The sequence below is a fragment of the Poecilia mexicana genome, unplaced genomic scaffold, assembly GCF_051168715.1.
Source record: "Poecilia mexicana isolate PSO_F unplaced genomic scaffold, ASM5116871v1 scaffold_14, whole genome shotgun sequence".
Lineage (NCBI taxonomy): Eukaryota > Metazoa > Chordata > Actinopteri > Cyprinodontiformes > Poeciliidae > Poecilia > Poecilia mexicana.
In genome coordinates, this window is record NW_028263383.1 from 26,891,643 (window position 1) to 26,919,545 (window position 27,903).

Here is a 27,903-nt window from a genome sequence, read left to right on the forward strand (position 1 = left end):
TGGGAAACCGAAACAATTCATGTGGTCATGAAGTCCCACTGCAGTTGGTCTGCAAGCACACTGAGATTCATGCTTCATAATTTTCCATCATGTGCAATGGCTAGATGTTACTGCACACTTTTGAGTAGTGTCTGGGTCTTGATGAGTATGGAATATTGAATTGAATATGGAATATGGAATATTTTAGTTTCTAGACTTCATTCTCTGTTCTGTTTTCCACATAATCCATATAACTAAAAAGAAATCCCAGGTGTGGCAGTGGCGCAGGGGTAAAGCACTCGACAGGGGTGCTCTGACAAAACCTGTCCTCCACATATGGAGGACTAAGGCCTCCATATATGTGACAGGGCCATCACAAGTTTCAGCCCAATGACCTTTGTTGCATGTCTTCCCCCTCTCTCACAACTCACTTTCCTGTCTGACAACTGTCAAAGGCCACCAGAGCAGACAAATCCTTAAAAAAAATGAAAAAACTTTTTCCCAATTGTAGATTTTGCAAACTGCATGTTGACCACCTTTCTTAAAGGTCGCACCCAATCTGGGTCTTCAGTCTCCAGGTCTGGATCTTCCAGATCATAGGGTCTTCTTCACAAATGAGGAAAAATTGGAGCAAGAGATTGATAGGTCAATTGGTGCTGCATCTGCAGTGATGGAGGCGATGTACTGGTCTGTCCTGGTGAAGAGAGAACATGAGTCAAAGGGCAAAAATATTGGTTGATCTACTTTCCTACTCTCATCTATGGTCAGAAACTTTTGGGTCGTGACAGAAAGAACGTAATCTCTGATACAAACTGTCTCAATGAGTTTTTTCTGCAGGGTGTGTGGGTTCTCCCTTTGAGATAGGGTGAAAAGCTCAGTCATCAGGGAGGTGACTCAGTACAGTAGTGGCTCCTATTCATCAAGAGAAGCCTTCTTGTATAGGTGTTCAAAGCTTGTCCCACTGGGAGGAGATCCACAGGAAGACTCAGTCCTTTCATTTCTCGACTGGCCTATAATCACCTTGAAGCTTCACCTGGAGGATCTGACCCAAGTGACAGGAGAATGGGAAGCCTGAGCCTCTCTGTTAAGGATGCTGCCTCTGCAACACAACCCTGGGTTAAATGGAATTAAATGGAAGATAATGTTCAGATGGAACTGGAGTGTGTGTTCCAACTATCAGGGAATGTCTTCCCTGGAAAGGTTTACTCTAGGGTTATTGGAAAGATGCTCAGGCTTATTTTGTCCTGACTGTGGAACAGTGGACCAAAATTGCAGAGAGATCATGGTTGTTTGGTGTATGTGTACTTGTGGGTCTGGAGAAGGGCTGAAAGACACTTTGTGAGGTTGTGGGAGTGTGGGTTGCAGGAGATGCTTTTAATGTATATCTGGTCCTTGTAGGACCAAATCAATTCTTAGCACAAAGTCTGAATTCTTAGCACAAAGTTGAAGTTGTTTCTGATGCACATTGAACTCTACCACAGATGTTTCTTGCCACAAGCATGTTTGCAGACTTCATAGACAAGATCTCAGCTAGTTCTGCTCTCAATAGTTATTGAGAACATGAAACATCAGGGTTTTAAATGTACTTTTTGCACATAATGCACATTATGTGGAAAAAGTAAATTTGTGAATGTTAAGTGAATGACCTTCAAAAACCTCAAATAATAATAATAAAAGTTGTGTATAGATGTTGTTGGCCGAGTAGGCACACCATATGCAGAGGCTTTGTCTTTGGTTTGATTCCCAGCCTTCCCCTTCTCTCTTCCTGTCAAATTACTGTTCAGTAAATGTCACTCGTACCAAAAGAGCTGTATAATGAGGTGCTAACTTGAGTTTCCTTTGCCCTCCCATTAAAAAAAAAAAAAAAAGATGCACCTGCAGCAGGTGTTTTTCAGCCTTTCAAAAATGCTCTCCCTGAAGTGCCTTGCTCAAGGGCACCTCACAGGTAGCTAAAGAGCCAGGAGATCTGGGGATTCAGGTTTTGTCAGAGCTGAAGGCTACATCCACCTCGAGACAGTGAGAGGAATAAAGCAAAGTAGCAACGCTGTTTAAACACGGCGGTGATATCATATAGACCTTTAGCAGCGGGTAGGTAAAAATACACCACTTTGATTATTGGAGTTGGCAGGCAGACAGTGTGTGTATCCTGAAACGTGAGGCACATATTTGATCCTTTCCTGAGGCACGGATTAGTGGTGGAGTCTGAGTTTTATGTTGTTGTGTGGCTTGTAAAGTATGCAGCAGCACTGGTGGGAGCTTTGTATGGCGGACCCCAAAGCACGACTCGGTGGGATGTCTTCTGGAGTGGGACGTTGTGGATTTGTCAGTCGACCGAGACGAGAGCACACATTCCTGTGATTTAGAGAGCTTTGAGGTAATAAGGAGACTGCCTCTGTCGGGTCTCCTCCATGGGTGTAAGTGTCCGTCTTTTGTTGCTCCCTTTCAGCGTATAGACCCCCCTCCAACACACACAGGTCCGCGGATTCCTCTTTCACTATGGGAATTCCAGGCACATGTGAGTGAGGCAGCATGGCAGTGTGTGCACCCCTCCCCCTGTGCCGGTAACCCCTTGTTCTCATGAGGCCGGAGCATTCTGAAGGGGGGTGGATATATGAGAAAGGAGGAGCATATCTAAGCTAATTCATCAATAACCTTTATCTAATCCCTGCTTTACCACTTCTCCTCCTCACTCCTTTCTCTCTCTCTGTTCCTCTCTCTCTCTTTGCCTTAAGGCATTCAAGCAAAACATCCATCCCCCACCTCTTTTTCTCTCTCTGGCTCACATGAGTCTGCCTGAACACGTTCAGAGAGCCAGAGAGGGAGAAGATAAATCGGGCAGGAGTGTGTTTCTTGTGTGTGGTGTAAGTTGAATCCTCAGAGGGCTGCGGGTCCTGACTATCACCCAGAGCTAACACAGTGATTATAGACTGGAGACTAGGTGTGGCGAGATGTGGGGATGTAGAGGGGGTGAGAGTTGGGAAGGGGGGTGGCTAGCGTCAGAGGCTTTGTCTATAGTCCTCGTACAGCCCACCAACCGGGAGGAGGCTCAGTTTGTCTGTCGGGGTCTGTCCCGGAGCCATGCACAGTCTGGGACTCGCCGCGCTGCCGTGTGGGGCTGAGCCACTCTTTAACAGAGAGTTAGCTTCAAGGCGTCAAGAGAAGCACAAGTTTAAGGAGCTCTGTGTAGCTGGCAGCAAGGACAGGAGCGAGTGAAGGACTGCCGGCGCTTCCAGCTGTTTTGTTCACTCATTCATTCTTTATTCTACAAGGATTTCTTATTTTTAAGAGAGCCAACAGATTTACATGGAGTAACACCGCTTTGGAAGAGGATTTACTTCAAAAGGACACCTTTGATTTGGTTTTAAATTTGAATTTAGATTTAAAGGATGAGATTTCAATGATAAAACCACTTGGAATATGGGACTTTTAATCTCTGATTTGGACTATGGGGACAGGCAACTGTGTGTTTGTGCTCAACTCTGGATAATTCTCATAAGTATGTCTCATTTTCTTTCTTTCACTCTTAAGTTTTTTTACCTTACTTTATTCGCTCAACAATTGTAGGGTAATGGTGTTTGAAAATGAAGGATTCTGACTTTGTGACTTAAGGCTAGTGTATTATGTACAGTTGGTTGAAAAAATAATATTTGTGTGTTTTTTTTAAAAAGTGAGTAAAGCTTAAAAACCTTCAAGGCTTTTGTTTCCGTACAATCCTTTTGGGGACACTGCCAAGTCTGTTCCAGATCAAAACATGGCTGAATTTAATAATGGGCTGCTTACAAATATTTGGCTTTGTCGTCACTCACCGAACTAATAATTCATTGTAAAAGCACAGTCTCTGAGGACTTCTTCGCATCTGTTGTCTGAAGTCGACCGACTTCTTGCACTTGTGAACAGGTTTCCTGATCCAGGACGATTGGACCACAGTGTCTGTGCATGTCCTGACTTCTCTTCAGAAACAGGATGTCTGATGTTACATCATGAATTATGTATTGGGTTAAGGTCGAGGGCTTCGGCTGGTCACTCCCTAACATCAATGTTGCTGGTCTGGAACCAAGATGCTGCTTGTTTACTGGTCTCTGTTGGGTGGTCGTCTTGTGAAAACACCCATTTGAAGAGCATTTCTTGCTTAGCAAAAGGTGATAACTTCATATAAGTCATGTATTCCTGGTAGAATAGCATTAGAAACATCTCTGTATCATGATGGCTAAACCACCATGCTTCAGACTACTTTAACTTAAACATGGTCACCTGTTGGACTGCCTACGTCCCCTAGAACCAGTTTTTCATTTGACCTGTCGATGAGTGTTTTGGAAAACTAAACCTTTTCAGCAAATGCTGCTGTTTAATTGATTGGGGCTTCTTGCTGATAGCTTGGCTAAGCAAAGGTGTTTTCAAATCATTACTGCACTCATAGGTAACCATGGAATTTCGATTATTGTACCACTTAGCAATAGTATAGAAATGAGAAATTCTAGTTTTATTGTGAAACTGATAAACTCCACATACTCATCTAGTTTGGCCTTTTTTCCCACTCTTTGAGAGTATCAAAATATACCTGTTTTAAATCATTGCTTGTTCTTCAGTGAGAAAATGTTTATTGTAATGGCCCTGTAGTTATCTGTAAGATGTTCTGTGCTGGTTTGTTTTTGATCTTTTTTTTTTTTCCAAAAACAGTACTTATGATTAAGTAATTAATTATCTATTAAAATGAAAACCCATTACTTTTATCCCCTTTTATCATTGCTTTTATCACTAAGGCAGTAAATACCACAAAATATTCTGTTAAACTTTAAGTCCATATGTCCCATCTGTGCTGTAGAACTTGTTTTGTTGACCTACAGCTGATGAATGGCTGAAGAAAAAAAGAAAAAAAGCCAAAATGGCAAGAAATCAAGGCTTAGTTTCTAGATTTTTTGTCCACAATATTCTGGTTTTAGTTTTGATTTTAAAGCATTTTGCTGAGCTCAGACTCTTTTCTGCATATCTTGATAGGTTTTTCCTAGTCGTGCACCAACTGATCATCCACAGTTTCTGATTTTGGGTGAAATCGATCTTATCTTCATTTAAACTGCTGTGTTTGGATACTTTCTTTTTGTACTACAAGGAAAACTTAAATCACCAGTCACCTTATTGGTGGTTTAAATTGTTTTGTTTGTTGTCAATGAATCTCAAGCTTTGTGATTTTGTAAAGGCAAAATGCTGCTTTTGAAGAGGCTCAAAATAGCTCTGTGATCCAACCTGTTGTGCAAGTTTAGCTTTTTTTTATAATGTATTTATTTTTTTGGTTAATATAGTAGTTTGGAAAGCAATGCTCTGACATTTCATTTATATTTGAGAGCACTAAGTATTGTGACCCTTCAACATCTGATGTTTATAAAAAATAAATCAGTATCGGCCGAAATCGGAAACATTCAAACATTTTAAAGATCTTGATTGGCCAGAAAATGGCAACTGGTGTACCCCAAAAGTTTATTATTTAGAAAACATCTGGGACCTCATAGAGGAATACGCTCACACCATCCTGTTTGTTGTTTTGCTAATATTTTGAATACAAATTTATATTAAATTTAATTATCCTTGTGTGACTTGTTGACAGTTCAGTAATATAAACCAGACTGTTTGTTGGACGTGTGACAGCAGTAGATTATTATCTGATTAGCATGTGTTGACCTGTTTGACTCTGTCACTCATCCAACACAACAAAGAGGTCTCTCTTCCTGATTCATTTTTGTCAACGATTCTCTATCTACATAGTAATTATTAAGCAAAATTCACATTTTGCATGTTATACTTTTGTGTCTCAGGTGCTTCCAGCAGCCCAATTGCTTAAAAAAGCAAACAAAAAAAACAAAAAAAACATAGTCATTTATTGCCAATAAGTTGATGCTATTTGGTGTCTGGAAAACAAGTTGTTTCAAGAACCTCCTGGTTGGGGTGCTGTCATGGTGGAGGGGTAAAGCAGAACCCACATATAGAGGCCTTAGTCCTTGACGCAGAGGTCACAGGTTCAGGTTCAAGTCCCAGCCAGATGACCTTTGCCACATGTCTTCCCCCTCTTTCATTACCTACTTATCACCACTCTCAAATAAAAATCACTAAAAATAAATAAATAAATAACCTCCTGGTGGTTAACTCGCACTGTGCTGTTACCTAGCAACCCAAATTGCACTCTGCCCGTTGCCTAGCAAACTAAATAAAGTTCCAGTATGTCTGGTCAGCTGGTTTTATTGATGTATTCGCTGCTTGAAAAGACAAGTGTTTTGTTCTTGACTTGTTATTCAGAAACCACTTGCTGCATCTTGTTGGTTGTGTAGCAGACTCCACTTCTGCTTTTCAAAGAAGTATGGTTGTATTATTTTGTATCTATTTAACATGTGAGTGTGAAGAATAGGTGCATGGTCAGCAGCATCTTATTTGGATTTAAAGCTAAAAAATAGACAGAACTGAGCAGACTAAAATCTCATCTGAAAATGAACTTTTTGTGCAAACAATGTAATGAACATGTTTTGTACAGCCCATTGACCTATCCCCAAGGAAGCACAAGAGGTCACCTTTAAAGAATCTGTTGAATAGTTTAATCACCCTTGTTTTTCTCTTCCCAGCTCTTGCAGGTAAACTCTCCCCAACCAGCTCGGATGTCCTGTTCAGCGCCTCAGCGATGACAGCCAGCCCTCCACCACCCAGTGTGTATCTGCCTGCCAGCTTCAAAATGTCCAATGCACAACTGGCTTTCTTCTTGCGGGAGGCCCAGATCACAGGACAAACGGTTGGCGGTGGCAGCAGGAGCAGCAGCAGCAGCTCCGGACATCCGCTGCAGCGCTCTGAGAGTTTTGTAGTTTTCCAGACAAAAGACCTCCCCGCCATCAACATAAGCTTTGGGCCTTTTGCCCAGGACCAGGCTTTATCCAAGGAGCTGCTGCAGCCAGCCAGCCCTCTGGACATCCCGGGCCAGCTGACAGTCGGCTGGAAGGTGCGGGCCTTCATTGTCCAGGCGAGGGTCTTCTCCAACAACCCCATCGTCCAGGTGTTCTTCTACATTGCAGGCCGTGACTGGGACGACTTCAAGGCTCAGGACAACCTGCCATGCATCCGACTGCACGGCTTCAGGGACGTCCGGGAAATCAAGACGTCCTGCCGCATGAGGGGCAATCTGGCCAAGTGCTTGGCGCAGCTGGAGCTGCCTCCGTCCTGGTTCAACACCAATGTGGCACCGCTGGGCCGCAGGAAAAGCTCCGGCAACGGGCTCCTGGATGGATTAACCAGTGAGACGCTGCAGGCTGAGCTGTACTACACGCTGCACGAGCCCAATCTGGACGGGGAGTGCAGCGAGGGTCACAGAGGGGGCGGCGGGACCAGGGGAGAACCTCTGTCACAGCACCCTCTGCTGCGCATCGGGAGTATCAGCCTCTACCAGGCCAGTCAGGAGCAGCTGCTGGTGGACAAACAGCTGGACAAGAACATGTTCCTCAGGCTGCCAGAGAAACCACTCAAACCTGGAGAAACGCTGAAGATCCTGCTCTACCTGATGCCCAACTCCACTGTGGAACAATTCACCCTCAAGTAAGACTCATTTCTTTGTTCACTGATGCTCTGGTGGCTTGATAACACACACTTTCCATCTCTGATAGCCCATTTTCTGCTTTTTTTATTGAGAAACTGGCAAGTAGAGATGCACAACAGAGGTTCATTTAGTTTGTTTTTTTCTTATTTTAATGCATCACTAACACATGAATCTAACACATGAACATGATTTATGTTTTTCCAACCTAAATCATGGAATCTATTATGAAATATGACTAAATCTTACAAAAAAAATTTTTTTCTTGCACATTTTCTACTCAAACAGTGTTGTCAACAAGTTATTGAGCAACAGTACAATCTGGTACAATCTGGCCAGTCGGCTGGACATTTACACCATAAAACCATGGTGTAAATGTTGACTGCTGTCATGTGACCTCGACTGTTCAGAATAACAGTTCTTCACAAAGTATTTGCTCTTTCAGATTCTTTCTAAAATGTTAGATAAAAAAGTTAAAATAAATTTTAAAAATGTTCTAGTTAAAAGAAAATAAATAGTAGGCAAATACAACCAGAATAAATACAACACATTTTCAAATGTTGATTTTATCCAACTTTTACAAACACTTATTTACAATAAATGCTCCCTCATATCTTGCGATTTTAGATGGCCATGAGTTTGTGTGAGAAAATCTTATTTTCAGATAATAAATCATGACTTTATTACCAGATAATAATTTTTTTCATCACAATCCCCTCTTTAGAGTATAAGAAAATATTGAATATTTTATGTTAATTACATCAGATTTTATTCTGATGTGTTTTTTGCAGCAGAGGTTCTTTGGCCTTGTTCTTGACAGAAAGATTTTCTTGCTTGCTTAATCTAGCCTGAGGAGATAAGCAAGTTGATGAATTTAACTGGCAGCCAGTCATAAAATGTAAGTTATTTTAACTGTTTTATTTTTTTAAAAATGATTGAAAAACATTAAAAATTATGATTAAAAGCTTAAGTTTTTTTTTTTTCCTGTTCCTCCCTCTAACTTTCTGAGGCCCCCACAGCGCCGCCTGGTGGCCCTCACTTTGAAAAACACTCACTTGTCCCAGTTAAGGTCAGAGTTCAAGATCCAACAGTCTGGAAGAGACTCCACAAATATTATGGATGTCACCATCATATTTTTCTGTGCAGTTCAACACAGAAAGATATGACAAAAAAAGACCAAAACCGAAATAAAATCCGTAAGGGAGCAAATACTTTTCCACAGTTCTGTGTCTAAATGTTTGCAATACTCATCCCTGCTACGGGTTTCCCCTCTTCAGGCTCAGTATTCACACCCAGATCAACATTTTTACGTTGCCTCAAGATGAATTCCTGCATTCTTTGACGGCATCAGTTCATGGAGTGAATTGGAGTGAATGCATGTGCAGCTAATGTTAAACAACTCCAATTCATGTAGTATTCGCCATTTTGGCCTCTTACCACACGAGCTGCTTCGCTGTTTCTGTTCATTATGGAAAGATGAGCATGTAATCACGTATTTCACCCTTCCCATTAATTTCCCCTTCACTGCTCAAAGTGGTGCGCCTGCAGTAATTAAAGTCAGGTAAGATAAAGAGGAAGAGATAGTGTTATAGTAAAGCAGCTCTCTTGGGTTACCTATTTGAAATGTTGGCGTATGACCAGAGATTTCTTCTTTTCTTTTTTCCTCCCATTAGAACAAGCTGCTGTTCAGAGTAGGTTGTGTTTAAAGGTCAAGTCATGGCTGGAGGTGACACACTGGAGCATGCTACCCCTCTACTGCAGGATATTTCTGGCTCATATTGTGGAGAAAAACAAACTGAATCCAGGAGAAGATTAGAAATATTATTTATTCATCTTGTTTAGCTCATTTTCCTTTTATCTGGAGCTGAATTCAAGATACTAACTCAAAATTTCTCATTACAATAAGTGTTTCTATTTTCAGTATTTATGACCCAATTTTTATTCAGTTACTTAAATGACTTTAGATGCTAACAATTAGTATTATCTAAGTCAGTGGTTCTTAACCTTTTTTGAGGTACTGAACCCACCAGTTTCATATGCGTATTCACTGAACCCTTCTGTAGTGATAAATAAAATTAAAATCAGATTTTTTTCCCCCCCAAATTCAAGACATAGAGGTGACCCAACTAGAGTCTAGTTGCTTCACCCCAAGATCACTAAGTCTTCTTAAAAGGTCAGTGACGTGCGGTCAGGGAAGGCAGGTGAGGCAGAGCCTCACCTGTCATCATGGAAAAATATTACAGTCAGTGATTCTTGAGAATAGGGACAAAATGGGTTTTAATTTTCCCATATTTTTTTTTTATTATTTCTCAACCTTATTTATGCAAATATGACAAATAATGTTTAGAAAATATGAAGATGCTAAGGTACAGGCTCCCAGTTGCGAATTTTTTTTTAAAAATTACATTTTTAATCGACCTGACCCAAAACTTTGTCATCACCATCTGACAAAAATAAATCTAAAATGATTTTTAAAATACCCCATTAGTGATATTTTTACTCAATTTACAGACAAATGCTTCTCAAGAAATAAAATAAATATTATTTAAAACAAAAAACAAGAAAAAGTCCATCTGATGGAGTTGACAGTGCATGACGGAGTTGACACAGAACTGAAGGTGGTGACAAACTAGTGAATAAAATGAAAAACTTGGTACATGTGAAGTAATGCAATTCATGTAAAATACATTAAAATGAATTAATTGCACAATTAAGTGAGATTTGACAACAATTTCACTGAAAGAGTCAGAAAAACTCTGATGGAGTTGACATCTGACGGAGTTGACGAAATGCCAAACTACCTCAATTTATATGATGTTATTCTGAAGGAGGCCATATTGTAGCTCGTCAGGTCCATTAAATCTTTACAGTTTACCAAAATTAAGCTTTTATTTCGCAAAATTTCATCAAAGTTTTGTAAATTGTCAGTTATGGAGGTGACACATCATGGTTGTGACAAACAACTTAGGAATAAAACAGAAGAAAAAACTAAAGAATAACTTAAGCTAACCGTAGCTAACTAGCCCTCCTAGCAAAGGAAGAGAAAAGACAACGTCATGGGGTCCTCAGAAGTTCTGGTGCCCCCCAATAATGCCTGATTTTTTTACATTCTTTTCATTTCTGACGGTGTTGACAAAAACTAAGGACAAATTTTAACGGAGTTGGAAAATATCTAAAAATTATTTTTAATTCAATTTATCGATACTTTTATAATTATTTATATGACTACTTATACTTAATTGTCATAATATATAATTTTAGTATTTCTTTAATTGTTTTAAACTATAAGAATGTATTGAGTTCTGCTCCTGGACAAGGGCTTTTACAGGCATCATCCACCGACTACAATGTTTAAAATAAAAAAATATTCAGCAAAAAAAAGAAAAATATACATTGTTGTGCTCACATGACCCAGGTTAGTTTAGTTAGATATTTGAAAAAAATATATTTTGTGTATATTTTATTCAAATTTCATGCTTTATCCATAGGACCTGTTTTGTCCCTATTCTCAAGAATCACTGACAGTATATAATAATAAAACCATTTACATTGCTATTTTCACCCTGTGGTTTGTACTATAAAGTATCTATTTTTTTCTTAGCTTAACCAATTATGATGATTTTTTCTTCAAAATCGCTGGATTTTCGCATTTTCCCATTCAAATGCTCAGTAGGAAGCTGAGCCTCACCTGGGATTGCGCAACCTCTCGCTAACTACACTGGCTGCCATTCTATGGGAGCATGTTCGCCCTGTCTGTACGCCGGCAATGAAATGGCTAAAAAACATTTAATATATGGACTGATTTTCCATAATTTTGCTTATGTATATAATGTACAGTGTTTTTTGTCACCAACTGTGTGTGTATCGTGTTTTGTGTGCGGAGGAGTGATCAGGAACGGCAGAAAACAGACTCCAGGGGAGGCAGGCAGTTCTCTTGCCTCATGGCAGGGGGCGCTCATGATCCCAGATATTGTGACTCCACAACTGCAGAGTAAGACACAGTGAGCTAGCCATACAGTAAATAAGTAAAGTACAGCGATATATTTGTTTCCTCCTCTCTTCCGACGTAAACATGAAAGACTACATTTCTACACTTAAACAGTTTTCTAAAGTGGATTTCCATTTGAAGCAGGAGATTATAACTAAAAGAAGACCAACACCAGAGCTGAAAGCTTTGCTTCGAGAGTTTGACGATTCTCAAACGGAGTAGAAAAGACATGCCGAGGATAGACTTGGCTTTGGATGAACGGATATTTTTGTGCAGAATTAGCGGTGCATGCATTTCATTGATAGATAAAGGTAAGACAGCATAAAGATGTTTTTTTTAATGAAACGTGCGTTTTTTGGGGTAGTTTGTATGTCTAAATAATTCAGTAAAGTAGAAGCGGTAGCTAATCTACCACAGCAATTATTTATTTATTAAACATTAAGCCTAAAACATACTACAACAACCGACTGAATGTTCTGTGTGCAAAATTCTTGAATGTTTTTTTTAGTGTTAAATCCTAAAACATGAAGTGGCATTGTTGTCAGTTGCTATGGCAACGAATCTGCGTAGCTTGGCGAATACACATCACTTTGCTGTGGATCATAGCACGAAATCAATACCTACATTTCTAAGGGCGGCTATGGATGACATGTAAATCATTAGTCTTTTTGCCCTCCACCGTTGTATGCATGCGTGAAATTTCCGTACGTCAAATAATATGTGTGGTGTCCAGTGTTGTGGTACTCGAGATCGGTCTTGGTCTCGAGTCCGGTCTTAAGACCGTTTTCTGATAGTCTCGGTCTCGTCTCGGACTCGACCGCATTTGGTCTCGGTCTTGTCTCGGTCTCGGGCTCTGAGGACTCGGCATTTTATTTCAAGACCAGTCGAGACCGCAACTGTGAAAATATCACTAAACGTGCAGCATACTGTCCAGTTTATTTGTTAACATCTTTGTTTTCAGTGGATGCAAAACGCACCAATTAAAATCCAAGCAACTACGTGTTTCTCTCCCTCCCCCTTCCCTCCCCACCTTTCACTCGCACGCGGCGCTCCAGGACATGCGCAGTGGTTTTCTCTCAGCGGCAGAAAATGTCTGTCTAATCGTCAGTAATATAATAGCGCTGCATAAATAGTAAGAAATCCGATGGCCAGAGCTAACTCAGCAGCGCTTCCTTTCAGAGACGATGGGGACAACGTCTAACTATTTTCGTCACTTAGAAAAGTAGCTCAAAGAAGGTAAGCTCCGTTAACGTGATGTTAGCAAAGCTAGCTGTACAGAGACACATAAGAATTTGTGATGAAAAAAGTCACTCACTGCCTGAATTATTGTGCGGAGATGTTGACTGACTTGTCGCATATATAGGACAACGCTGTGTCCAAAAGTCTGCAATATAGTGATGTGACATTCAGAAACAGTCGATTCTTCTCCACGGCTCTTTATTTATTAGATAGGACTGGAGTGTCACTCGCTGAGAGCCGTTGTTCTATCAGATTACCATACGCTGTCAGAATAGCATACGTGCAGAGTACCATGCCTGCGCATGCGCATTAAGAAGTCCGACCGTCAGAGGAGTTGTCAGTTCACCATATGCAGCAAGTTATGACGAAAATAAGTCATTAAATTGTTTTCAATGATAACTATATAGATATACATGTGTTGTCATGGTTGCAAAGTGTATTTAAAGCAGGTCTGGCTGCAGCTGGAGTCAGCTACAACACACGCCCGTGTAAAACTCACTTAACCGCTAAGTCAGGATGCCATACAACTGTTAATAACAGATCTACGTCATGATTCTATGTTCCTAGCATACATGCAGTGAGTACCGTGCTAGCGCATGCGCCTTAAGAAGTCCGACCGTCAGTGGAGTTGTCAGTTCAGCATATGCGACAAGTTATGACGAAAATAAGTCATTAAATTGTTTATAATATGACATAATATGATAACTAGATAGATATACATGCCTTGTCGTGGTTTCAAAGTGTATTTAAAGTAGGTCTGGCTGCAGCTGGATGCCATACAACTGTTAATAACCAAGTGTATGATGATCTACGTCATGATTCTATGTTGCTGATTAAATAAAATCATATGGTAATGACAGCTTATGCATGTCTGAGCTATCTGACAACGTATGCTGATCTGACAGAACACCGTGAGTTCGTGCTAAGCATGACGATCTGACCTGACAGAACACCCGTTCTTTGTTCTAGTAATGCTCTGTGTACACTGCATCATTATTTAATTATGTACGTTGATATTTAAATGAACAAATAACTAAAACACAAGAACGAAAGAGCACGCAGAGCATGCACATTGCTCTTTGTTTTTGTTCAAAGTGGCAGCTGTAATGTCTGCCATGGTGTCAGACTACCTGGCTTCATGTACTGGGATAGAGAGTGAAAACAGTCACGATGAGCGCCTTCTGTTTGGTTACTTCTTGCTTGTTGCTCCTTGGTCAGTGTTCATAGTTGAGTGTTATTTACCATCAGGGCATTGCCTCAATTGCTATGTTTAATGGTGCAACAGTGGTGGATTCTTATATGAGCAATATGGGCAAATTCCCAGGGTGTTATGTTTTTAGGGATGGCACGAGACCATCACACATTGTAACACAGAAATGGAATATTTAATATTGGTAAAATGTATTAAGTATTTAATATCTAGGTGTTTTTATGGGAATATGGATCTTTCAGATTATTCTGAGAAGCAATTTCGATCATATTTTACATTTTATTGTGTCATGTAGCACGGCCGCTGGTCTTGGTCTTGACTCGGTCTCGACTTTCCTCGGTCTTGGTCTTGACTTGGTCTCGGACCCTAAAAGTCTTGGTCTTGTCTCGGTCTCGATACACTCTGGTCTTGGTCTTGTCTTGGTCTCGGGTTAGGTGGTCTTGAACACAACACTGGTGGTGTCTAAGTCATAAGTCAGTGCCTCACCAGCAGAAGTGTGTCTTTACCTCCGCAGCAGAGGCTCCGCCAAACCCCTGAGACCGACTCATCGAACCTCTGGTGTTCGATCGAACCCAGGTTAAGAACCACTGGTCTAAGTACTGAATGCTCCTCATCCAGTCTGAAAAACAAAAGATTTTCTGTTTTAAATCGTAAATGTTGATGTTCTACTCTGTCTAAAGCCAGATTTATTTCTGATAGACAATTTGTTACCATCACCAGTTTGTTCATTTGTGTTACCATCTGGAATTAAATTTTCCTGTGAATAATGTAATTTACAGTATTTCTGGAAGCATTCAAGATAGTTTTCTCTTCTTTTTTCAAAGCAATTGTTGAATTTGTTAGGGTTTCTGATATATAGAATTTTCAGCTCAAGTTTTTGGATTTAAGATATATAAAAAAGCAATGTTTTTAATACATTTTATTAACATTCCAATACAGAACAAAGTTGTGCAATTGATAAATAGTTTTATAGCAACCCACACATAGTTCCCACAAGTCTGAACTGGAAGTGATCTGTGCTACTAAACTGCAGCACAAAGCATAGATGAACTTTGGCTTCAATACCAACAAAACCAAACTACAGTACTCAAAAACTGCCGTGGAGTAATAATTGTAGTGTACTTATTGTTTATAAATTAGATAGGAACAAAAAGAGAGTTAGTTCTAAGCTTGTGGCTAGCTTATTGTTGCCATAGGAATACCATAGCAACTGTCATGGCGGTTAGTTATGGATACCTACCAAGATGGCTGTGAGCTACAAAGTTCCTGGAAGTGTGATGTCACGTGAGAAATGTGTATTAATACTGGTAATTAGGGCTCCAACTAATGATTATTTGTGATCTATTATTCTATCAGTTACTCTGATGATTAATTGGATAAACATCTCTAAAACTGACATGCCACTTCTGTAAACAAATCGCTGCTGAGTGATGTCAACATTTTCTTCTGCACATGCGAGTTTCTTTGATGTTGTAAACCGTTCACACAGAAGTCTCCCTGCAGTCGCATTTAATTAGTAGCATGAACAACGCAAATAAAATTGGATTTAAAAGGAATAGAATTGATCATTGAAACATTCTATGTGAACACAAGATTAGCATCTTGATCGCTCTGCTTCTGTTAGTTTTTCCATCATGTGAACTTTTTTATTTAAATTATGCATCATGGGTTTCATTTTTTTATATCAAGGATGGACATTTATCATATTTTATATTCTTTATTTTGATAAATTTATTAAAAATAATATTGATTTATTGTTGTCACAATACATTTCACTTAATGGAATTTAATAGCTGTAATATTTTCTCTGATTAATGAAAGCATCAGTAAATATCAATACATTTGAAAATATAATTAAATGCAGCTACCAATTGCAGTTTAATAATACAAATCACATTTCTTAGTGACTGGCGTCCTAAAGAACTAATAGGAATGTTTTATATTTTAAGAATGTGTAGTCGCTGTGACACAATTGCAGCTATTTAGGTTACTTAAAAAAAGAAGTAATAAATAGCCCTTAGTCACTATTGCAGTAGTACCACAAAATATCTTGATAAAAGTTTAAGTCCATATCTTCCACCCCAAGTATCATCCAATATAAACCTGGAGTAAAGTTTTAATGATGCATTCAAGGACTATTTTTGGATACCTCATGTTTTGTCACTGTACTATTTCTACATTATTTACCCTGTTTAAGACTCATCCGTGCTTCTTAGCATAATAAAACTCTTAGAATAAATATCGATTTTAAAGATGACTTAAATGAGATGTTCTAGGTGATTTAGGTGAAAAGAGATAATGGATCATAATGCAAGCTTTTATAGAAATCTCTCTAATAGGTGTCCATTAGTGGCTATCAATTTACTCTTTTTAACATTTTCTTGGCAGAGCTTCTCTCATTTCAATTGAATCGCTTTTGTTGCCTCTGTATTTGAGTTTTAGGATGTTAACTACCTTTCTCAGAGCATTATGCTCATTTTCCGCTCTCTCTGATATTAGAATGTCGTCTCAGAGGGATTTTAATGGCTGTGACGGTAAACGGTACTACTCTGTGTTAAATTCGAGTTTGACCTGTTCTCGGGTTGAAAGATGCTGAGGGAACAGGAGGCCCCAAATAATTCCACTGCTCTTTTCCACACTGTATTTGAAAATGGAAAATTAAAGATTGTTTGCACTTAACAAAGCTTGAGGAAAGCCGTTTTTTTTCCCTTTTTGTTCACTTAAAAGCCTGAAGGAGAGAAGCAAAGGCAGGCCCTCATTAACTAATTCAGGACTGATGATGAAACGCTCTGTAAATACGCTTGTTCTAATATCTTACAGACCTAAACGTGGAGCTTTGCAGAGCCCTAATTAAGACCTAGTTACTCCTATAAACCCTTCCCAAAGCCAGTGCGCTTTCTGCCTGCAGGTAGTCTTATACAGTAAATCATTTTGCAGGTATAAAAACAGAAAAGATAAGAACTTGTACATATTGAATCATTAAATGTTGGCACTAGAAAGTAATTTTTTTATTAAGCCTTGAAATGTTGTGGGTGGATATGATTGTATTAGATGAAGGATGAGAACATGTTGCTGACCTAACAACGCAGATAGAAATCATGTTGTCAGTAAGCAGGACGTTATGATTCTTTGGTTGTATTAGACAAAGACTATCAGGAGTAAAATCTTGAGGACTGGAGTTACAGACTTCTGCTGTACAGTAGCTGCGTTTTCACTGACCATATAATTGCGCAAATTGGAATTATGCAAATAAATTTGCTTTATGGAACGCAACAATTTAATTTTTTTAATACTTTTTTACACTACGATGAGGTGGTTTCCTGCTGTGTTCAAATTACTGTATTAAAACTGCAAAGGAAACACTTTTTTCACGAGTCACATGATCAGCAGCTGGATGTGGTGAAAACAACAGACAAGGGGAAGCAATTGGAGGATGATGGCGTGGCATGGTTTTCATTGAATTATTGCATTGACAAACTTATTTATATGTGATTTTAATGACATTCCTTATTTAATGGAAATACCACAATTTCAAAATTGTTAGTTTTTTCACATTATTGGAATATGGACAAAGTTTTGTCCAAATTTATAATGGAAACACAGGTATTGTTGATAGGCAATATGAACTTAAAATATTTCGACAACAATTGCATAAAGTGGTGCCACTGAATCGCCAACATTACAAAATAATTGCAATGAGTTGTCTTTTAATCAATGTTCTTTTGAAACCAACATTTGAACTAGAGATCCTCCAAACAACTAAAGTAATAATATTGTGCAAACATAATCAATTAGCTGGTCAGGGTCCAGATAAATCTAAATTCTTACTATAATTTTTTTCCCCAAGATAAACAGTAGGATAATTATTCACAACAAAATAATTTTACTGTGTTGCTGTGTATATTTGTAGCTTAAATAATCTCTCAGAAGTGTGGATGAAGTCCCAAATAACCAACATGATGCTATATCACTAAGAATTACAACCTTGAAAGCAAGTCACTGATTTTAGAAAGCAAAACGCCACCTTTTGTAATTCACACCATTAACAGGAAGGGTTATAAAACACTTCAGTATGTGACCCATCAATAGGGACATATCAGAATAGAAATAACAGAACCACTGGTGACACTAGTACCACAGTTTGAGAAGCATCGACCCGGAGTGTTCTGCTGGTGAGGGATCCAAGCCACTCAAGTTCTGAAAAACCTGATCTCTGCCTGTCTTTTAAACAATGAAACTGAAATCCTTTCTTTAGTACAAGCCCCTGTAACCAAGCAACCGTGACTAAAAGATACAGCTAACTTTGTAATGTGCTTGATTATGGTTTACAGATAAAGAAAACTAAAAATTCAGTAACTCAGAAAATTACAATTCTTCTATAAGGTCAAAAGAAAAATGTTTAATGTGAAATGTTACACTGAACAGTCATGGGAAAGCCTGCCAACATGGCATTTCTCCAAGTAGATGGTTGCTGTCACTCTGCATAAGAGTGCAGCATCCTAGTATATAAAAGGACAGCTTGGTGGGAGGAAAATGTGGTGGACAACAAGTACATCAACAGAGATAACTGCAGCCATTATAGGACTGAGAGATTAATCCTATTCAAGAGTTTGGAGCAGAGTTACAAGGCATGTGGACTTTGGCCGAAGCCATTTCTGAACCAGAGATAACATCAGAAGTACCTTTTCTGTGATTTATCACATTGATCCAAATGCACCTCAGTTCTCTAAATCTTAGAGACATTTCTGCAGACTGCGTCCAAAGCAACATATGAATCTCCTGCAGCTTTGCAAACATGTTTGTTTTCTTTTTAGTTCAAGCTACGTTCTTGTTCTTCCTCTCGTCCCCTTTATTTAAGGAATCAAACAGCACCTGGAAAGCCCACCACTCATTAGGCGAGGTGCTTCTTTAGCCTGTTTGAAGGTGTGAGATGAACTTGGCGACGGCAGGATGTTTTCGTGAAATGAGCTGGGCCCTGGGGGTAGCTTCCATCTGAAATGTTTTATTCAGAACTTTGGAGGTGTTTTAGATGTGCACACAGGGTTTAAAGACATTCTCACACTTCTTGTTGCAGTAAGAGTTTAATCATTAAAGCTCAAACTTTCAAGCATCAGAGTATACATCTGGTATACTTTTACAGTGTTTTCATACCTGAACCAAACCCCTTGGAAAACCTGTTCCTCTCCTCGCCCCTGGTGTTGCTGCATCAAGAACCACTGAGGGAAATGACTCAAAAACCTCTGAAGTAGACACTAAGTGCAATTTCCTTCTTCGCAAAATGTAAACTAAAATTTCGTAGCCACAGATTTTCGTGGTTGTAGGATTTCTCTTTTGTCTTGGGCAAAAGACCAGGAGTTATTTCTCCCACTAGCGCTAGACACTCGCTCTTGTTTAGGTTCTATTTTCCCAGAATGCCCTGCACCTTTGCTGCTTATGCAGCGGTCTCTGGTGCGTTTAGTGTTCACATACCAAGCAAATGTGAATACCGCTTGGTTGAAACCAAACCGAGATCTAGGTTTGTAGGCGGACCAGAGTTTTTGGTCCTCATCTTGGAACAATCTGGACTTTCTTGGCAAACGGACGGAGTTCGATTAAAGTGGACTAAACCTGACTGGTGTGAATGCAACCTTAGTGACTTATCAGAGAGCCAGATTACAAAATATTTCCTTTAAATCAAAGTGACACGAGGGTACAGCCATCCGAATCTGCTGGGGCAAAAGCTACAGCTAGACTTGTAAAACATGAAAAATGTGTCCGGTCCCCTGCCTGCTGGAGCATTTAGCTGACCGAGTGAGGCATCTGCGTCTCTCAGCCTAAAAAAAAAGAGGGGCTATAAAACACTAGAGGAGAAGAAAAGGCCAGATTTGCCCCTCCAGAGAGCGAGTGGCCTCAGCAGGGTGTGAATTCACCGGCTCTCAAGGCCAACCATCAGGCCTCCCTGTGCTCCGAGGAAGATGATTAAAGACGCAATAAGTGTCTTTAAAGATGAATCAAAGTGCCTCTCCTCCAGCTCTCCTTTCATCTCCTCCATCCCTTCATTTTCTGACACGTTTGGAGACGTGGAGCGAAGCCCGCATGGCCACTTGTGGAGTGACCCTTTGTCTTTTGCGACGGTTACGCTGTCAGAAATGTACAGTGTGTGTCGACATGAGCATACATCATATAGAGAAAGAAGAATCAACGTGTTCGAATTTGGTTACCATGGCAATGCACTGATGTATGGCATGAAGCTGTGATGATGTTTGGTTTATATTGAACTTGCTTGGAACAAGATTGCGTCTTTATTATCTGAGGAGTTTTTCCCATCCGTCGCATTAAAGTGATTCTACGTTGTTTTGAAGAGTAATGTTCACAGATGTTAGTCTGACAGCATTACAGCAGTACAAAGGAAGCCATTGGCAGGTAACACAGCAGGACTGAGCTCTTTATTGTAGAAAAATAAACCAGATATTAGTCTTTTTGGAACATCTGTTATGAAATCCTGCTGTGTAGTTGACAAACGACGCTGATTTAAAACTAACAATATGATAAATGCCAATATGATAAACTATTTAAAACATCCAATAAAGTGTAATCATTTAACATGATTTTTTTTATAAGACTTTGATTCATTGTCTTGATGTTAAAGCTGTAGTATGCGACTTGTATAAGAAAAAGTTTTTACATATCTGTTCAAATTGTTTCCATGTCATGATGGTATAAAATGAGACACAGGAGCAGCACCACACGGAGAGTGATTGTCAACGCTAAGACCTACCTCCTGCCTCTGATTGATTGTTTCTTGTTAGTTCTGGGAGAAAGCAGGGGAATTAGATTTTTTTTTACAGATTATCACAATCTAGTGACAGTTTCAACAAGCATGTAAAAAATATTTTTTATAAAAGTTACATACTGCAACTTTGAATGAAGTTGCAGCATTATTGTAAAGTTATTTTTGCTCTTATCTCCTCTGTTTCTTCCAAAGAGCATCAATAAATATTGCTTTGATAATGTGATTAAATGTAGTTAGTGTGAGCAGCTTAGTGATATAAATCATCCTGAAGAAGTATATTTCAAATTGTCTAAGAACAGTGTTTATGTTTATAGTGCTGTCATACATTCAGTCATACAGTTTCCTAAAATACAATAGTTTTTTTCATTCTTTTTTATAACATTATAACATATCTTTCTTCAGATCTCTGTCTTGGCTCGTTGAGATTGAAAACACACAGGCAAAGTCTACAGTCTAAACTTTAGTTCTTTTCAGTTTCAGTGGCCTCATTCAGAGAGTAATAATCGGGTTAGTGATGCTCTGACACTTAAACTCATTCTATCTCAGGCTCATTCAACAACTAAATGTTGTTTTGGAGCAACATGTTCTCTGTCACCGTCTTCAAAACGGTAACAGAGGACATGTTGCTGGGAAATATTGTTAAAATCATGCCATATCCAAACACCCATGTGGGCGACTGCTCCAGCTCACAACATGTGTTCTGCAGATGCAGAGGCATCCTCCTGCAGCTCTGATTAAAGCAGCAGTCACAGGTTTAATGAGTTTATCACTTTGTGTTGGCTGTGCGGTGCATTCGTGGTAAATCTGTCCAACCACACAGAACCACTATTGATGTTTCTATGCTGCTATCTAACAGCACAGTTACACCCAAACAGGCCACTTAATGGTGCTCCTATTTAAACAAAGCACTCTCACCATACGAGTAAAAGGTGTGCAACTCTTTGCTACAACAAGACAACTGTTCATAAATCTGACTTTTATGGAAGATTGACAAATTGCTGAATTGCTGAAATGACCTCTGATTTAGAATGTTGCAAATTTTCAACTGTAGCTGAGACAAATGAACACATTTTAAAAATATATATATATTTTCAGGCATGAAATTTTCTTAAACAGAAAAAGTTTAGTATAACACAAAGCATTTTTCCTTTATGTCTCATGTCTTTTACTTTGATTTAATATCAATGAAGTCAACTTTTTACTAAACAAACTCAGGAAAAAGACATCAAGGATTTTAGAAGAAAGTTCTCATTTTTGTTGCCAAGATTACACAAAAATATTTTCTAAGCCAACAAAATCGAAAATATTCGACCAAAAAAGTTAGAAATGGGGCTGTTGTAAAAGCATATTTTAGTAATCGAGTACTCTACAGAATCAGATCTCTCTCTCTCTCTCTCTCTCTCTCTCTCTCTCTCTCTCTCTCTCTCTCTTTCTCTCTCTCTCTCTCTCTCTCTCAGCGCCATTCCTACTATTTGCTCCAAAACCATGACAACGCGATTCTGACGCCACAAAAAATTCTCCCCCAAACCCTGACAAAACGCCGCACAAGTCAACACCATGATGCTAGCACTTCACAACAACTCGTAGGCGGAAGTAAGAGTGCTGCCCACCACAAATAATGATCCGGCCGGAACACGGTGTGCTACATAATAAAACATAATTTAACAAAGCTTCGAGGCAGATCAATTTTCCTCGAGGAATTTTAATAATCGAGGCACTCGAATCATTTGAGGAATCATTTCAGCCCTAGTTAGAAACCTGTACTCCTGTCTTTTAACTTGAACATCTGAGACAATTTTCAGAATTTACAATATATTGTTCTTTTTTACGTTTTGTGAAAATATTACGTTTAAATCACAAAAATTAAGCCTTTTTAATTTTGGAAAAAAATAAATAAATAAATAACACCCCGAGTGCTTTCAGTTTGTTGATTTTGGCATTCCGTACCTAATCAATAACTCCATTATGTGAGCATGAAGGCGCAGAGACTCGCCACTGACAAATCTCCAACACTTTTAGAATCGATACAAAGTGTTTTTTATTCCCTGACATGTTTATGTTTACCATGCTTTACACATTTATATAGCTCTTTTCACCTCATTATTCATGGAACACACTTTCAGAAACGGTTTTCAGTTCTTCACAAAGAGGAATCTTTAGGATTTATCAGCCAAACTGCCAATTATTTTCCTTTTCAGAGGTTTTCTGGAACCTGAAGATACAGTAATGAGAAATTAGTTCCTCTAAAATCTTGTTTCTTCATATAAATTTCCAGGAAGCTAATTCCGACCCAGCGCAGGCTGATGGTGATGTGCCGTTTTAATGAGACCAAACTGCCCCTTCTGCTGTTTTTACAATCTGACAGATTATTAGAAAGTGACTGTGTTTAAAGCATGTGTGTTATCCAGCCATGTGGCACGACATTAGCTTTTATCCCCAGATTTGCTAGGTTTGCCATCTGTGAACACTCGAGGGTGTTTCACTTTATTCCTACCAACTATTACTATTGCCAAGGATAATATAATTATTTCCACTTTGTTTTGCCAAAGGGCTGCAGCTAATGGTTTGCTACGAATGTTTTGTTCCATGGTTTATTCATAGGCAGACTTGAGTCGCAGGATACAAAAAGGTTTATGTAAGAGTGTAAATAAGAGCTTTGGCACTGCATGCATTTCCAATGATGAGCTGCTGTTTTATACCCTGTTGACTCACAAGTAAACATATCTGCACTGCAGCCCTCACATACGGACTGTTCTCATTATCCTCATCCGTACATTGCTGTTGGAAAAGCGGCATAGTGCCAGAGTTTGGGTACAACACGCAGAATTCAAATGGCTCCAAGTAAAGGCTGGAGGAGAAGAAAGCCCGCTGGAATCCAGGCAAAGTGACCCACATTCTGCTTTACTGGCTTCAGCCCCACAGGCTGAATGAAGCCCTGGGAAATGGTTCAATGATTTCAAGGTTTGGAAAGTGCTTGATTTCTGCATAGTCCTTGAAAGTGCACAGTTTTCTAATACATGCAATCTAACGTTTGATCAAAGTCCTACAGATGAAACCAGATATTTTCAAAGAAAGACAGATTTTTTTTTCTCACAAAATTTAAGTCAGATTAAACATTCCCTATTTTAGGTTGGTTACCGTTCCAAAATTATTTCCATTTGCTAGGTGTCAGAAAACTTAGCGGGTACAATTTTTAAGAGATTAATTGTAGCTTTGTTTTTCAGCATCCAATTTGATACGTTAAACGTTAGTGAAATTGGGTTATTTTTTTAAGTGTTTAAAACTTTGTTGGTAACACTTTATTTGAAGGGGGTTGAATAAGACTGACATGACACTGTCATAAACATGACAGTGTTCATGTTCATGAACCTGTCATGAACATGAATAAGCCTTCATGAATATTTATGACTGTTGTCATTGTCAAGTTAAAACAGCAAGTGGTGTATTGGTGTGAGTGCAATACCATCTCCACCCAGCTGGCACGTGCCTCACAGAAAATCAAGCACACCCGTCTCACTCACTCAGGCCTTCAGGAGCCTATAAGACAACTCAGCACACCTGTGTTTGGAATAATCTCTACAAACAAAGACCTCATCTTCAAGCTCCTGCAGAAACACCACTGGTAGGAACTGTACTTTAAACCTGCATTTGGAGGACTTAGCTGGCTTTACAAAAATGGACTTAAAAGTAATTTGTAATTTGTTTGTTTGTAGGTTTTCAACCTGCTTGGGTGTCATGTATTGAAAAGTACAGTGATTCAAAGAAAAAAAGAGAAAAGATGACACTGATGACACTTAAAATAAAAAGATGACACTGAGAAGAGTTGGTCCTGGATTTCTTGATGGGAGCAAGCCCTTTTCAAGTTTGGGAAGAAGCTAAGGTGATTTGTAGAGGTCAAAAAACTTGACAGTTATAAAGCGTCATTCGGTAAATTATGACACTTTTAATACAAAGTTGACATTATTTAAAATGTCTTTATGACAACTTGACATTAACCAAGAAATCATTACTGATATAAATTTGTTATAAAAGTATTACTGATTGCACTTTAAAAATTAGGTAACTTTATGTTATTAAAGGTAAAGTTTAAACAGTAATGATTTATTGGTTAAGAAATAGCTTTTCTTATTCTCTAGAAGCAGCCTTTTTTTAAGTTAGTATTTTTTTTTCTCAAATTATGCCTCAGTGAACAATTTGAAAACTTACCTTAAAATGCTTGAAAGGTGCTTGAATTTTACTAAAAGAAAGGCTAGTTGCAATCGCCTTGACCCGAGTCTCTGCTTCCTGCCGGCTCGGTAGTCGCCTCCCGTCCCGCGTGTCAGCGCCGCCACCGGAGCCGTCTCGTCTTTTCGTTGGCATGTTGATGGGAGATGTCAGCACCTCTCGCCGTGGATCGTGAGCATGTTTGAATCGTATGACTGAAGCGGCCATGCCTGCACCGGGGGCCGCCATGTCAGGTCGCATCAAGCGACACAGAGAACGGCTGTTTAACAGCTCACGTCTCTGAGAGAAACGGGGACTTCCTGCTCACCTTCAGCTGCTCCCATTCTCAGTGCAAAAGTCTTAAATCTCCTCGTATTTCTGTCAGGCAAGGCAAGGCAAGGCAATTTTATTTATATAGCACCTTTCAGTCAAAGACAATTCAAAGTGCTTTTACAGAGAAACAATACCAATCAGACAAGAAACACAAAAAAAAAAAAAAAAATTCAAGAATAGGCAACTTCAAATAGAAATGTTTTTAACCTTGTTTTAAATAAACTCAAAGTTGGGGCAGACTTGCAGTGAGCCGGAAGCTTATTCCAGAGGGCTGGAGCATAAAAACTAAAAGCTGCTTCCCCGTATTTTGTTCTAACTCTCGGAATGACTAATAGGTTTGACTCAGTTGATCTTAAAGGTCTGGGAGGTATGTAGGGCTGGAGAAGATCCGTAATATAATCTGGGGTTTTGTTGTGTAGAGTTTTATACACCAATAAAGAGATTTTAAATTCTATTCTTTTAGCAACTGGGAGCCAGTGCAACGATCTCAGAACTGGACTGATATGTTGATCTCTTTTTGTTTTAGTCAGGACTCTTGCAGCTGCATTCTGAAGAAGCTGCAGCTGTTTTATTGCTTTTTTTGATAATCCAGTAAAAATGGCATTACAGTAATCGAGCCTGCTAAAGACAAAGGCATGAATTAGTTTTTCAGAATCTTGTAGGGACATCAGTCGTCTAATTTTGGAAATATTTTTTAAATGATAATATGCAGTTTTTATGATAGATTTGATGTGGCTGTCAAAGTTTAAATCTGGATCCATCATCACTCCCAAATTTTTGGCTTTATCAGAACATTTTAAGCCAATCGATTGAAGGTGGGTGATCATTTGTAATCTATGCTCTTTTGGTCCAAACACTAGCACTTCAGTTTTGTTTATATTTAATTGGAGGAAATTTTGGCACATCCAGACATTAATCTGCTCGATGCATTTAATAAGTATATGTACCTGACTGTAGTCCCCTGGCGATAGACTAATATATAACTGTGTGTCATCTGCATAATTATGGTAATCTATATTATTTTGTTGTATAATTTGAAGTAGTGGAGTCATGTAAATATTAAAGAGAAGTGGCCCCAAGATGGAACCTTGGGGAACTCCACAAATAATGTCAATAAGCTTAGATTTAAAATTGCCTATGGACACATGAAAAGTTCTGTTGGACAGGTAAGATTTAAGCCAGCTGAGCGCTGTACCTGAAATGCCAACCCAGTGTTCTAATCGGGATAGTAAAATATCATGGTCAACTGTATCGAACGCAGCACTCAAGTCAAGTAAGACTAGTACTGTGATTTTATTACGGTCTGTATTTAGACGGAGGTCATTAAATATCTTCACAAGAGCAGTTTCAGTGCTGTGATGTTGACGAAAACCAGATTGGTAGACATCAAAACAGTTGTTCAGGGCAAGAAACCCATTAATCTGTTGAAATACAATTTTTTCCAATATTTTGGCTAAAAATGGTAAGTTCGATATTGGTCGATAATTGCTTAAGTCCGATGAATCCAGATTATGTTTTTTTAGAAGTGGTTTAACTACTGTAGTCTTTATAGCCTGAGGGAAGACTCCAGAAGAGAGAGACTTATTAATTATTTGTAGCAGATCCGGAGCAAGAACATCTAAGACCTTTAAGAACAAACTGGTAGGTATGATGTCAAGGGAGCAAGTAGATGGTTTCATATGAAGTAATGTATGAGTCAAATCTTTCTGGCTAACCAAATTAAAGTGACTCATCCTATGTAATTTTTGATTAGAGAAAAATATAGGTAATTGTTCATTTGCAACTGACGTAACGGAATTTACTGTCTTTCTTATTTCCATCGTTTTGTTTATGAAAAAGTTGGCAAATTTGTCACAAGCCTCAGAGGAGAAGAATTCACGGTTAACAGAAGATGGTGGATTTGTTAACCTATCCAGAATAGAAAACAAAGCACGAGAGTTATTAACAGAGGTGGAAATGATGTTTGAAAAAAAGGTCTCTCTTGCATTTTGAAGTTCAAAATTGTAAATTTTAAGTCTGTCTTTATAGAGATCCAAATTGGGTTGTATTTTGGTTTTGCGCCATCGGCGTTCTGCTTTCCGGCACTCTTTTTTCCCCTGTCTAACTGATTCAAAATTTCTCCAAGGTGATTTACGTTTCCCAGAGGTTACTTTTGTAATAACAGGAGCAATTGTATCAATAACTTTCTCTACTTTAGAAATGAAATGATCGACTAGATCTGACAAAGAAGTACAAGAGTGTGTAATAGTTGACGGAAAGGCCTGAATAAATTGATCGGCAGTAGCTTCTGTAATGCATCTTTTTGAAGTGACTTGTGTGGCGTTATCTATTTTAGCAGGCAGAAAACTATCCCAAAAAATACAAAAGTGATCTGACAATGCTACATCACGCACTAGAATTGTAGATATAATCAGTCCTTTAGAAATAATAAGATCCAAAGTGTGTCCATGATTATGTGTGGGTTCCAAGACATGTTGGATCAATCCATAGTTATTCAGGATCTGACATAGCTCTTTACTGCCTCGATCCAACGGATTATCGATATGAAAATTGAAGTCACCAACAATAAGTACAGAGTCAAAATCAACCAGAATAAGAGACAGTAACTCAGCAAAATC

At 38.9% G+C, this 27,903-nt stretch overlaps 1 protein-coding gene across 1 annotated transcript in view; it reads left to right on the plus strand.

Annotated features, from left to right (window-relative positions):
- The first annotated feature begins 1,299 nt into the window (after positions 1-1,299).
- tmem132e (transmembrane protein 132E) overlaps positions 1,300-27,903 on the plus strand; it is a 155,617-nt gene continuing 129,013 nt past the window's right edge. The window contains exons 1-2 of the mRNA XM_088012438.1: positions 1,300-3,475; positions 6,585-7,542. Coding sequence (XP_087868564.1) covers positions 3,397-3,475; positions 6,585-7,542 — 1,037 coding nt within the window. The 5' untranslated portion in view covers positions 1,300-3,396. The remainder of the gene's footprint in view (positions 3,476-6,584; positions 7,543-27,903) is intronic.